The sequence below is a fragment of the Phyllobates terribilis genome, unplaced genomic scaffold, assembly GCF_046119375.1.
Source record: "Phyllobates terribilis strain yellow unplaced genomic scaffold, ASM4611937v1 Scaffold_4__5_contigs__length_816908805, whole genome shotgun sequence".
Lineage (NCBI taxonomy): Eukaryota > Metazoa > Chordata > Amphibia > Anura > Dendrobatidae > Phyllobates > Phyllobates terribilis.
Window position 1 is genome coordinate 613,933,472 of NW_027362764.1, and position 12,181 is coordinate 613,945,652.

At 40.3% G+C, this 12,181-nt stretch overlaps 1 protein-coding gene across 2 annotated transcripts in view; it reads right to left on the bottom strand.

The window, feature by feature from the left end:
- Window positions 1-8,198: 8,198 nt before the first annotated feature.
- The window catches only part of RB1CC1 (RB1 inducible coiled-coil 1), a 114,703-nt gene continuing 110,720 nt past the window's right edge, over window positions 8,199-12,181 (bottom strand). For both annotated transcript variants that reach the window (XM_073679296.1, XM_073679295.1), the window contains exons 22-23: window positions 10,661-10,731; window positions 8,199-9,239 (exon numbers count right to left, since the gene is read on the bottom strand). In XM_073679296.1, the coding sequence (XP_073535397.1) occupies window positions 9,162-9,239; window positions 10,661-10,731 (149 nt within the window). In that variant the 3' untranslated portion in view covers window positions 8,199-9,161. The remainder of the gene's footprint in view (window positions 9,240-10,660; window positions 10,732-12,181) is intronic.

A 12,181-nucleotide genomic window follows, 5' to 3' on the forward strand; every position in this document is an offset into this window, starting at 1 on the left:
ACGGCTGAGGCAGATGTTTGAAGCCTGAGAAGGGGTAATACCCACGGAGCTTCCCAGGCTACTAATATCAGCCCCCAGCTGAATACCTAGCCTTTACTAGCTATTAAAATGGGTGACCTCCAAAAAAATGACGTGGGGTCCCCCCTATTTTAGTATCTAGCAAAGGCTAGGCAGACAGCTGGGGGCTGATATTAATAGCCCAGGAAGGGTGCCATGAATATTGGCCCCCTCCCATGCCTGCGCTTCTCAGTGTCTGCGGCATGGCAAGCTGGATGGCAGCTTTCTGCTGCGATCCAACCTGTCATGTCAATGTAGCAGAGCTGAAGCCGTCCTGGGAACCATGGAAAGGTAAGGATGAGGTTGGTTTATTATTTTACTTTTATTGCAGAAGACATTGGCTTCAGCTGAAATGGGCGTGATGATAAGTATGGTTTAATTTAGAACATTAAAAGAATGTGTCTTTATTTCATTTAAATGACTTTATTCTGGGTGTTTGTGCTTTTTTTTAACTTTGACTATGGGGTTAGTAATGGGGGTGTCTTTTTGACGCCTCTCCATTACTAACCTGGGCTTGATGTCAGCTGGCATTATAAGCTGACATGAACCCCAGCCCTATTACCCCACTGCCACCGCTAAAGGGCAGTGGGAAGAGCGAGGCTAAGTGCCAGAATTGGCGCATCCTATGGATGCGCCATTTCTGGGGTGGCTGACGGCTGGTGTTTCTAGCCTGGGAGGGGGCCAATATTCATGGCACCCTTCCTGGGCTATTAATATCAGCCCCCAGCTGTCTGCCTAGCCTTTGCTAGCTATTAAAATAGGGGGGAACCCCACGTCATTTTTTTGGGGGGTCCTCCATTTTAATAGCTAGTAAAGGCTAGGTATTCAGCTGGAGACTGATATTAGTAGCCTGGGAAGCTCCGTGGGTATTACCCCCTCCGAGGCTTCAAACATCTGCCCCAGCCATCTGCTTAACCTCCGCTAGAGACTAAAATTACGGGGAACCCCACGCCAATTTTTTTTTAATAAATCCTTTATTTTAACACTAAATGACAAGTACAGTAACCAACACTGTCACTGTACTTATATATGTGACTGACATGTTTCTATCTATCTAATCTACGCGTGATGCTCTATTCTTTCTGTTCTAAATTGTCGGGTACCGGTGTATGCCGCTGCTGAATTGCCGGCTTTTCAGGTTTCACTGTGAGCACTGTTCCCATCAATTTGTGCAATCACTGTAATGCCACAACCACCATGGCTGTGACATTACAGTGAGTGGCAGACAATCCCTGCATGATTGGTGCTCTAAATAGCGCCAAACATGCAGGACGGGAATCAGAGCTCCCGCCCGAGCATCTCGAGTACTGAGATGCTCGGGCGAGTACCAAGCAGTAGAGAGCATGCTCGCTCATCACGAATAACAGTATTACTGTGAAAAAATCCAGTTACACTTTTGGTGCACAAACAGTTATCGAACATAACCTCGAACAGCCGAATTTTTTGCAAATCGTTGGTGTTCGTCGAACGACTCGAACACCGCCCATAACAGCTCGAATTTGAGATTGGCGAACAGTTCGAGTCGAACACCGCTCATCTCTAATTGTAAGCTTACATCCAGAGCCTTGATTCCTCTTGCTTGAATTTTGAATAATGTATTGTAGTGTACTGTCCCCTCCGATTTGTAAAGTGCTGTGAAATGTGTTGGCACTATAGAAATAAAATGATTCTTAGACCAGATCAGGATGCTGTATTTAGTTTGACAATCCAGGTCAGAAAGGCTGTTTAATCCCTTATGAAAATCTATCTCAATCTCTCCCCACCTAGCCTGATTAACAGCTTTTCAGCTAAATTTCTGCTGCTAAGATCTCATACTGCTCAGTAAAAGCTGCAGATGTCAGTCAAGCTGGATGGACAGAGACTGAATATATACAGTAACATGGTTTGTAAAGCCGAATAAAGACTTGCGTCCATCAAGTTCGACCTGTTAGTTCTGTAATTGCTAAAGTTGATCCAGAGGAGGGCAAAAACCCCAAATGATTTGGCCAATCTTCACCTGAGGAAAAATTCCCTCCCGACTCTGAAACCAGCAGTCAGAATAAATCCCTGTATCAACCTACTATTTTATTTTATTTTTAAGTATATGCTGAAATCTGCCTGATATCTAGAAATGCATCCAGTCCCCGCTTGAACTGGTGTAGTGAATCCGACATTACCGTCTCCTCACTCAGTGAATTCCATATTCTCACTGCTCTTACCGTAAAGAACCCCTTCCTATGCTGGTGCTGAAACCAGTTGCAGTTGGACTCATGAGCTATTTAACTCTTTAGCAGGACTTATTGTGAAATCTGGTGACAGATACACATTAATGTTATCTCTAGGCAATATCTTTAATGACTATTTGCAGTGGATATACCTAGTGATGACCGAGTATGTTTCATTAACTCTTTCGGCGAGCACGCTCAGGTGCTCGCTGAGTATCTTGGCGTGCTTGGCATTTCTTTTACTGTCACCACGCCTGCATGTGTCATGGCTGTTAGACAGCTGTGATACATGCAGAGATTGCATGTTCTGCCCACAGATGGCTGGGACTGGAATACAAACACTAAGACTCATAGTTTTGGCGCAAGCTTGAGCTGTGCAAAACTGTCTATATTTAAAGCAGTTTTATGCCACAATTCTGGTGAAAACTTATGAATCGGTGCCATAGTCTTCAAAAAGAAGGGAATGCACCTAGGAGCACTGGAGAAAAGAGGCATCAGTTGTGTCCTGGACTACAAGGAGATGGAAAGGTATCTAGGTGTAGGCAAAGAGACACTGAATTCAACGATGTATCATTTACTTTACTGGGTGCAGCCATTCTCACACAATCAGTTTTTAGATCCAGCAAGGCAGCAGAGCGGAGAAAGCTAGCCCCATCCCCACCAGGCTCTCTGTGTACAGTCTATAGACAGTGAGGTGCTCCTCACAGAACAGGACAAAGTCAGACAATTGCCCACGCACCAGCTAGTCACAGCAATGATAATCACAAGGTGATTAAAGCTTCAGTCTTAATAAATAACAGCACAGTCCGACAGGTGACACATCATTTAGTTCAGTGTTTTAAACTTTACCTCATGCCGTCCTCAGTTTACATAGCAAAAACCTGTTGCCAGATTCCCTTTATAGTTTGAAACACCTCTTTAAGCTATATATTACAGTATAGTAGCTATTCTTTTATAATGACAAATTCCCGTACATGTTCGAACACATACTATTGCAACCATGCTCCTTGGCTTACAGCAATTCTACAGCTTAATTCATGGCAGTGTTATTTACTGGATTACCGACCCTTAGACGTATCATACATGGGAGATATGCATGTTCAACATTGTATAGTTGCATGTAGCCTGAGCAGATGGCAGTCTGTGTGCCAGTCTTGTGCATCAGCATGTGAGGGGCGGTAGGTCATAATTCCTACCACATATAGTATGCACCAATATTTTTCTCTCCGTATAAAACTTAAAAAAGACAATGCACAGAAAGTTCATGTGGAATACTATGAGTGGCAAAGTAATGTTCTGTTCTCTCTATATGACACTGCAATACACCCCAATGTCCCCTAGACATCACAAAGCTCTTTTTTCTGTATTTGCATAAATGCCTGATAGTCTATTTATTTAAAAGTGGTGGTCCGAAACTAATACTGATGTAATCCTAAATGTTACACTAAATGTCAATCTACTTTATGTAATAATCTAATTGCTTTTCTAATATACTATAATTAAAAACTAACTACCATTCGATTTCTACTCTAAGGCTACGTTCCCATCATCCGGAGCCTGCCGCAGTCTCAATGCTGCAGAGAAGCCGACGGCGGCTTCCGCTCAATATGCTAATGAGCGGCAACCATTTTTTTTTCCCCACATACGGACTTTCGTCAGAGGTTAGGTCTATGGGGAAAGTCCACATGCAGACCCGCCAGAGAAATTGACATGCTGCGGTCTGGAAAGATGCGCCGCATGTTAGTTTCCACGGGTGTGCCGCAGACGCATAGTGGACATGGGATTTCTACAAATCCCATCCACTATGCTGTAACATCTGGCCGCTGCCGTTTGCACGCAGCGCAAGTGCGATGCGTCCAATCAGCAGCGATTACCGATCGTGTGCACATACCCTGCTTTAGTTTTAATTTTTTTAGCAATTAATTTTAGAATCCTCAGTACATGTTGGCATACTCCACCAAGATGTCATCAGGGAGCGGGAGCTCATAAGGTTTTAGGGACTGGACTGGCTCCTGCTCTACTGAGTATACGTCAGTTGTCAATTCAGATGTATGCTCAGTAGAATCTTGTCTCTGTTCAATATTCTTATTAATGCACAGGGACTGTGTGCTCCCTCGCTAGCTGTGATGAGCACACTGTCAATGAACATTGTAAGGAAATAACCCGGAGAGCAGGAAGAGGAAAAGCAGAGACTAGCCCTGCCGGCGAAACCTACCTCACTTTCAGCGGCGGGGCTGATTTCTGCTTTTCCTGCTCACCTACATATCTCCATACAATGTGCACTGAGAGTGCGCTCTATGGCAGGCTTATCCGTTCTCATCAAAGATAGCGAGGGAGCGCAGGGTCACTGTACACTAAAAAGAAAATTGCACAGTGACAAGATCCTACTCAGCATGTGGCGAAATTGACAACAGACGCATGATCAGTAGAGCAGGCACTAGCCCAGCCCCTGAAATGGAAATCACTGATGACGCTTCATTTCAGGTTAGGGACAGAGGCTGCGACAGTGACTGCCCCCTGATGGCATCTCCTGAGTATCCCAGCATGCAATAGAGATTCTCAAATGAAATGGCATCAAACAGGAAGTTGGTGTAAAAAAAAAAGGAAAAAAAGCAGATAAAAATTCCCTACCGTTCCCTCTGTACTTTAACTAAAGTAAAAGCGGTAAGATTATTACAGTAAATAGATATTTAGGATTAAATCAGAGTTTATTTTGGATCACTCTCTTTAAAGATGAATTTAGAAGTTAAGGAAAGAAGGTCCATATAAGGACTGTGATGTACAGACTGGTCTCCCACATTGAATTCATCCGCTATATAAAGTAATGTGCAAAATATTTGTTTAAAACAATTGAGAAAAACTGAAGCCTCATAATAGCATTTACAGTGGGTGAAATGAGGATTGAAAATGTCCAATTTTCTAACTAAATATGTCGATGCTATTGTCATGAAATTCTCACCAGATGTCAGTAATAACCCATCGAATCCACATAAGCAAAGAAATCAAACCATAGATGTCTATAAATCAAGTTATGGGTAATAATGAGAAATGACACAGGTAAAAAGCATTGAACACAAGAGAGGTGTAAAAAGCAATGGAAAGTCATGACACCAACAGAAAACGATCAGTAATTAGAAATCAATCTAGCCACGTAGCAAAAAAATATCAGCTGGTTCAACTTATGGACTTTAAAAAGGTGTCTCATTACCAAGGTGCTACACAAGAAACATCTCATGATAGGTAAAACCAGTGATCGGTCTAAAGAACTTCGCACCTTATTGTTGGAAAACATACTGATAGCATTGGTTACAGAAACATTTCTAAACTACTGGCAGTGTTGGGGCCATAATCTGGAAGTAGAAAGAACATAATTTCACCATAAACAGGCCACGACCAGGTGCTCCCAGCAAGATTTCACATAGAAGAGTAAGAATAATTATCAGACGAGATGTCCAAGAGCCATGGACCACCAGTGGAGAGCTACAGAAAGTACAGTTGTTTCATAGAAAAGTAATGCTCTCAACCTCCATGGCCCGTATGCACGCTCAGCATGCAAGACTCCATAGCTGAACAAAAAGCATGTTCAAGCGCTTTGTTTGCTCAACATTATTTAGAGAAGTCTGTGAAATACTGGGAGAATATAGTTTGGTCAGATGAGACCAAAATTGAACTATTTGGATGTCATAATACACACTATGTTTGGAGGACATCATGGTGTGGGTCTGTTTTTCAGCATATGGCACTGGACAACATGTAATAGAAGGATGAATACACAAATGTACCAAAATATTCTTGATAAAAATCTGCTGCCATATACCAAGACGATGAAGCTGAAACAAGGGTGGACATTTCAGCAAGACAATGATCCCAAACACACAGCCAAGGAAACTCTCAAACTGGTTTCAGAGACAAAAAATAAAGCTGCTAGAATGGCCCAGCCAATCATCTGACCTAAATCCAATAGAAAATGTATGGAAGGAACTAAAGCTCAGAGTTCATAGAAGGAGCCCACGAAACCTTCAGGATTTTAGGAGTGTTTGTGTGGAAGAATGGGACAAAATTACATCTGACCAATGCATGTGACTAGTTTCTCCATACAGGAGGCGTCTTGAAGTCGTCATCACCAACAAAGGCTTTTGTATAAAATATTAAATAAATTTCAGTAAGTGTGTTCAATACTTTTTTGCTGTGTCATCTCTCATTATTACATCTGACAACTGTGAACAGATATTCCAGGTCGAGCTGACTGGACTACATTCCACAGTTCTTTGTATTCTTAGGTTTTGTATAACGAAACAGCATTTTTGATATTACTCTACAAATTCTCAATCTTTTTGAGGTCTGGGGATAGGGCTGGCCCCTTCATAACATCAATGTCGTTGGTCTGGTACCAGGAAATTATCTGCTTGTTGGTGTGTTTGGGTTCGCTGTCCTTCTGAAACAACCCATTTCAAGGGCATTTCTTCTTCAGCATAAGGAAACGTGACCTCTTCCAGTATTTTCATATATTCGCACTGGTCAATGGTGCCTGGAATGCGATAAATGGGCCCAACTCCATAGTATGATAAACATCCCAAACCGTTATACTTGCACCTCCATGTTACACAGTCTTCACAGTGTACTGTGGCTTTAAATCAGTGTTTATTGATAGTCTCACAAACTGCGGCCTTCGCACGCAATAAGAACAATCTTGCTCTTATCTGTTCTTAGAATTTTGCGCCACTTCTCTTTAGGCCAGTCAGTGTTCTTTGGAAAACTGCAACCTTTTCAACATGTTTTTTTTCCATCAATGGCACTTTACAAGGATTTCTTGCAAATAGTTTGGCTTCACATAGGCATCTTCTGATGGATTCAGGACTCACAGGTAACTGAAGATCTTCTTTGATCTCTATGGAGCTGATCATATGATGTTTGTTTGCCATTCGTGTGATTCTACGATGTATGCGGATGGTATTTCTTTTCCTACCACGTATTTTGGGCTTTGTTTGCCATTTTAAAGCTTTGGAAATCTTTTTAGCTGAGCAGCCAATTATTTTCTGCACTTCTTTATATATTTTCCTTTCTCCAATCAACTTCTTGATCAAAGTTCTTTCTCCTTCGTTACAATGTCTGGAACGATCCATTTAACTCACTGAAAAAGGGCTAAAACCAGCAGTTACAATATATCCTGACCACCTTCTTTAAATAAGGTCGATAATTGATACCTGCTTCTTAAAAGAATGAATGACCTCACTAAATGAATTGCTCACTGCTATTAATTAGAACACCTCCTTTCATTAAATGAATCTCTTACACCCAATAAGCAGTGTGCATATCATGACTGTTGATTCTTTTGGTTGCCCATTACTTGCCTACACCTATCCATGAGTTTTTTCCTGTTTGCATGATCTTTTCTTCCAAAAAACAGTAATTAAACATTAGTGATGTCAGACTGCTATTATTTTGCACATAACTGTATATGCCTAAAAGGATGTCAAGTTCGGGTGAGAAGGCCTGTGGCAAGTCCGTGTTTCAGGGATGTCTGAATGAGGCCTAAACTAATACATTTATCAGTTTTTGAACAAATGTATAGCACAGCGCAGCTTTTGAAGTAACATCCTTTGTCAAAGCATAGTATATATTCATTAAACTACAATAAAAAAGTGTGTTTCTTAAAACAATGAAAGTATTACATATAAAAAACATTAATCTTATAACCTGCTGGTAAAAAAAAAAAAAAATCTAGCTTTATGACCCATTGGAGTATTTCTCCTCCATTAAATCTAAATGCTTAATTAGTAAAGCAGAGACACAATTTTTCCCTTGTTTTATTGGAAAACATTACTAGAGCATAACATTTCACATAACTTAGATGCATGAATAAAATTATGCACAATAATATTGTGTTTTATTATATGTACAGTATACATTTTTGTTTAAAAGACAGATTTTCAAACATTTACAGTTTTAAATTTTTATTGTTTTAAAACTCTACATGTCTTTGCAATACAATAGTTTGTTACTTGAGTATGGTTAATGTACAATGAAGTTCTTTTGCCTGAAACTCAACCATAAAATACAATTTTATCAATATGATCTATTTAACATAAAGAATTTCCGTATGGCTGGGGTTTCTTCAGCTCGGTTTATGCCATGTAGTGCTGTATACATTCTTCCCTTCAAAATGTCCAAAAGAAATCAACCAAAAGTGCATTGGAAAGCTGTATTGACCGGCCAATAGATTAAGTATTTTTTTTATGATATTACCACGCCATATTGTATAAATAGATAAATTCCAATATTTATCATACTTTTACCTCATTTATTACTGAGGCAAACTCATAGTAAATTGAATGGTGATTATCTGCATGCCATACACACTCCCCTTTGATGTAAAATTTACACAGGTTATAAAGGACGTGTTGAAGAGTGCCAGTACTTTAGATAAATGTATTTCACAAAGAGACAATGCTGGTAATAATGGTAACTAACATTTAACATCTAAGTACAAGCTAATTTATATTTATCAGGCAGAAAAGTATGGCTAAAGTAAAAAAAAAAAAAGAAAAAGAAAAAAAAATGTATCCATATCATCTGCCTATGAAAGAACAAACATGTCTTGGTCCACATTTCTAAGTATTTTAGATGAAAGAAAACAGGGGCAGATATGCAGAACCATCTCATGTAAGATTTACATTTCTAAATCAAAAACTCGGAAAAAAAAAATCTTTATGCAATACCATTAAGGACCTGAATTCCAATCTTCATAAATAAAAAGGATGAGCAGCTGTTTAGGCTATGTATATATATATACACACACACATACATATTTATATATATATATATATATATATATGTATATATACATATGGGTAAAACAAGCCAGGATATAAGTGTGTAATAGTTGTACAGGTGGGCAGTTTACACTTTCTTGTTCCATGGCACTGCTTTCACACGATAAAATTTTGTACCCAAAGGAACTTTAAACCGGTTTTGAGCCTGAAACATAGAGACATGGTTATAATTACTAATTAAACAGAAACAACACTATGATAACAGAAACATAACACTGACATCCAAAGAATACTATACTGGTATAGAAAATGTCACTACTACAGCATTATTATAACGTACAATTCGTCAACACGACATGAATATTTTCTTACTAAAAGTCCATTCACACATCGGTTTCCATTTTTCTCCAGTGTGTCATCCATTCAGCCTCGTGTTTTTTCTGATCCATTTTTACAAACTGGAATAATTAAACTTTCTGAAGTTTTAGATTTTATTGTCACTTAACAATAGGTCATTTAGAAACGGATGAAAACTGGAATAAAGCTGGTGTTTAAAGGACGGTTTAAGTTTTTCAGCTTTATTGAAAGGGAACCTGTCATCTGGGAAAATACTATTTACCTGCAGATGTAGGGTTATTCCGCAGGTAAATAGTGTTACAATGCTGCCTGGAGAAAATTAACTTATTTCTTCTCGGGAGTTCTCAGCTTTCAGACATGGGGTGTGTGTGGAGCAGCTACAGTCCTAGCTCACAGCACCCCTCACTATACTGTGAGCTGCAGGTGTAGGCACGCCCCAACACTTTGATTGACAGCCAGCTCTGCAGTGCATCTGTGCAGAGTGAGGAGACAATCAAAATGCCAGGATGTGCTTACAGCTGCCACTCACAGTATAGTGAGCAGTGACTGTAGCTGCTCTGTGCCCACCCCCATGACTAAAAGCTGGCGGCTACTGGGAGGAAATAAGTTCATTTTCTCCCAGTAGCCAAACTTTCAGTAAGGCAGCCTGGCCAGGGATAGTTGTAATGCTATTTACCTATAGATTGACCCTATATATGCAGGTACGTGTTTTCCGAGGTGACAGGTTCTCTTTAATGGATATCCATAGACTTGAATTGTTGAGTTTCATCCGGATATATGGATGAAATATAACATGCAAAAGTTTAACGCAATAGACTGACATAAAAAAACCTGATATGAAATGCTTTATCTACACGCTAGGGATCAGTGCACAATGGAGCCATTAAAAGTCAACAGGATCATTAGGATAAACTTTAAATAGATCTGAATCAGAACAGAAGTCATAATCCCAATGTGAACAAGGCCAAACAAAAGATTCTAAGAACGACTTGTGTGGGATTAGAAAAACATGATCTCTTTCTTCTAGAAACAGTCCCACACTGTCCACATGTTGTGTGTTGTACTGGAGCTCAGCCCTTTTCGTCTCACTAGCTGTATTCTACTACAGGACATTTCAGTTTTGTAAAATACTTAAAGAAATGAAACCATCAATGACTGTGCATAGACAATATTATCTTCACTCTCCATTTATCCTGTCCCAGCTCGTTACAGATCACAACTATGTAACTGAGATCTTAAAACAAAGGATTGTGTATGTACGCAGTTTACCTTTTTTGCTTGGCAATACTCCTTTTCCATCACTTTACCGAGTACCCAGGGCCTTCTAGAAGAACCAGAAGCTGAATAAAACAAGGAAAAACATATAAAACATAGTAAGCATCAGACTTCCACACAACAGGTACAGGTAAATCTAGGACTACATGATGATATGTAGTTGTGCAACATAAGATCGCATTGTCACAACTAGTGAACGTGGTTGCGCTGTGACCATGATCCATCGGTCCTCAGAAATGTAACCCTACTGGATTTCTGTGCACACACATTCACTAATATTATCTGTGGCTGAGTGTGACATGTTACTATGTAGCTCTAACCCTGGGAAAAGAAAAAAGTGCAAATGTAATCACCATCACCAAATTGTACACATTAAAGTGTACTTCTAAATATATGGGGAAAAAACCCTTGTAAGTGTTAACCCCTTTATGGACGGAGTTAACATTTTCTGGAAAAAAAAGACTTTCCAAAACTTTTTTGAAAGGCTGCAAACTGTAGATTCACAATATGGCTAAAGGTATGCTGAAACAAGATCGCTAATGGCTGCAGTGGTCATGTGTTGCATATGGGATATCACAGCTGCAGCAATGGGTGGCATCAGCAGAGAGATGGCAATGGAACTGTAAGTGATGCTTATTTTGTTAATGTGCAGCTCAGTGTGCCCTTGCCCCACTCACTTTAAAAAGTACCGTATTTTTCAGACTATAAGACGCACCTAGGTTTTAGATGAGGAAAATATAAAAAAAATAATTTAAGCAAAAAATGTGGTCATGATGCCCTGTTAAGGGGGAGGGGGTCTTCTGCTGACACTGTTATATGGGTAATGTCCCCTAATTCTGTTAATATCCCCCATCCTGGTATATATAGCCCCCTCCTTCCTGTTATACATGGCCCTCATCCCCATTCTGATATGCATGTCACCCCAAATCTCCCATCCTGGTATGTATGGCACCCTTCATCCTGTTATGTATGGCCCCCCTCACACCCATCCTGGTATGTATGGCACCTTCATCCCTCTTCTTGGTATGTATGGCACTCTTCATCCCTGTATGTATGGCCCCCTCAACCTGGTATGCATGTTCCCCTTCATCCCTGTATGTATAGCCCCCTTCATCCCTGTATGTATGGCCCCCTTCATGCCTCATCCCTTTATGTATGGCCCCCCTCATGCCTCATCCCTGTATGTATGGCCCCCTTATCCTTGTATGCTTGGCACCCCCTGATCCCCATCACACTGCACAGAAAAAAAAATAAACACTCATACTCACCTCCTCTCTCCTCCAGCGCTGTGTCACGCTTTGTGCCGGAATAGTCACTGCTCCCCACGCCGGGACTGCGTTCGTGTGGGGAGCAGTGACCATTCATTCTCCCTAATAGCACACACACTTTAGCCGCAGAGTGGCTCCAATCAGTAAATGTTTGGCGATCATATCGTGTCATCCAACTTTCCTAAAAATTTAAATTTAATTAATGTAAAATCTTGAAGTAGCCCCTCTGTATTTCTTTGAGAAAATG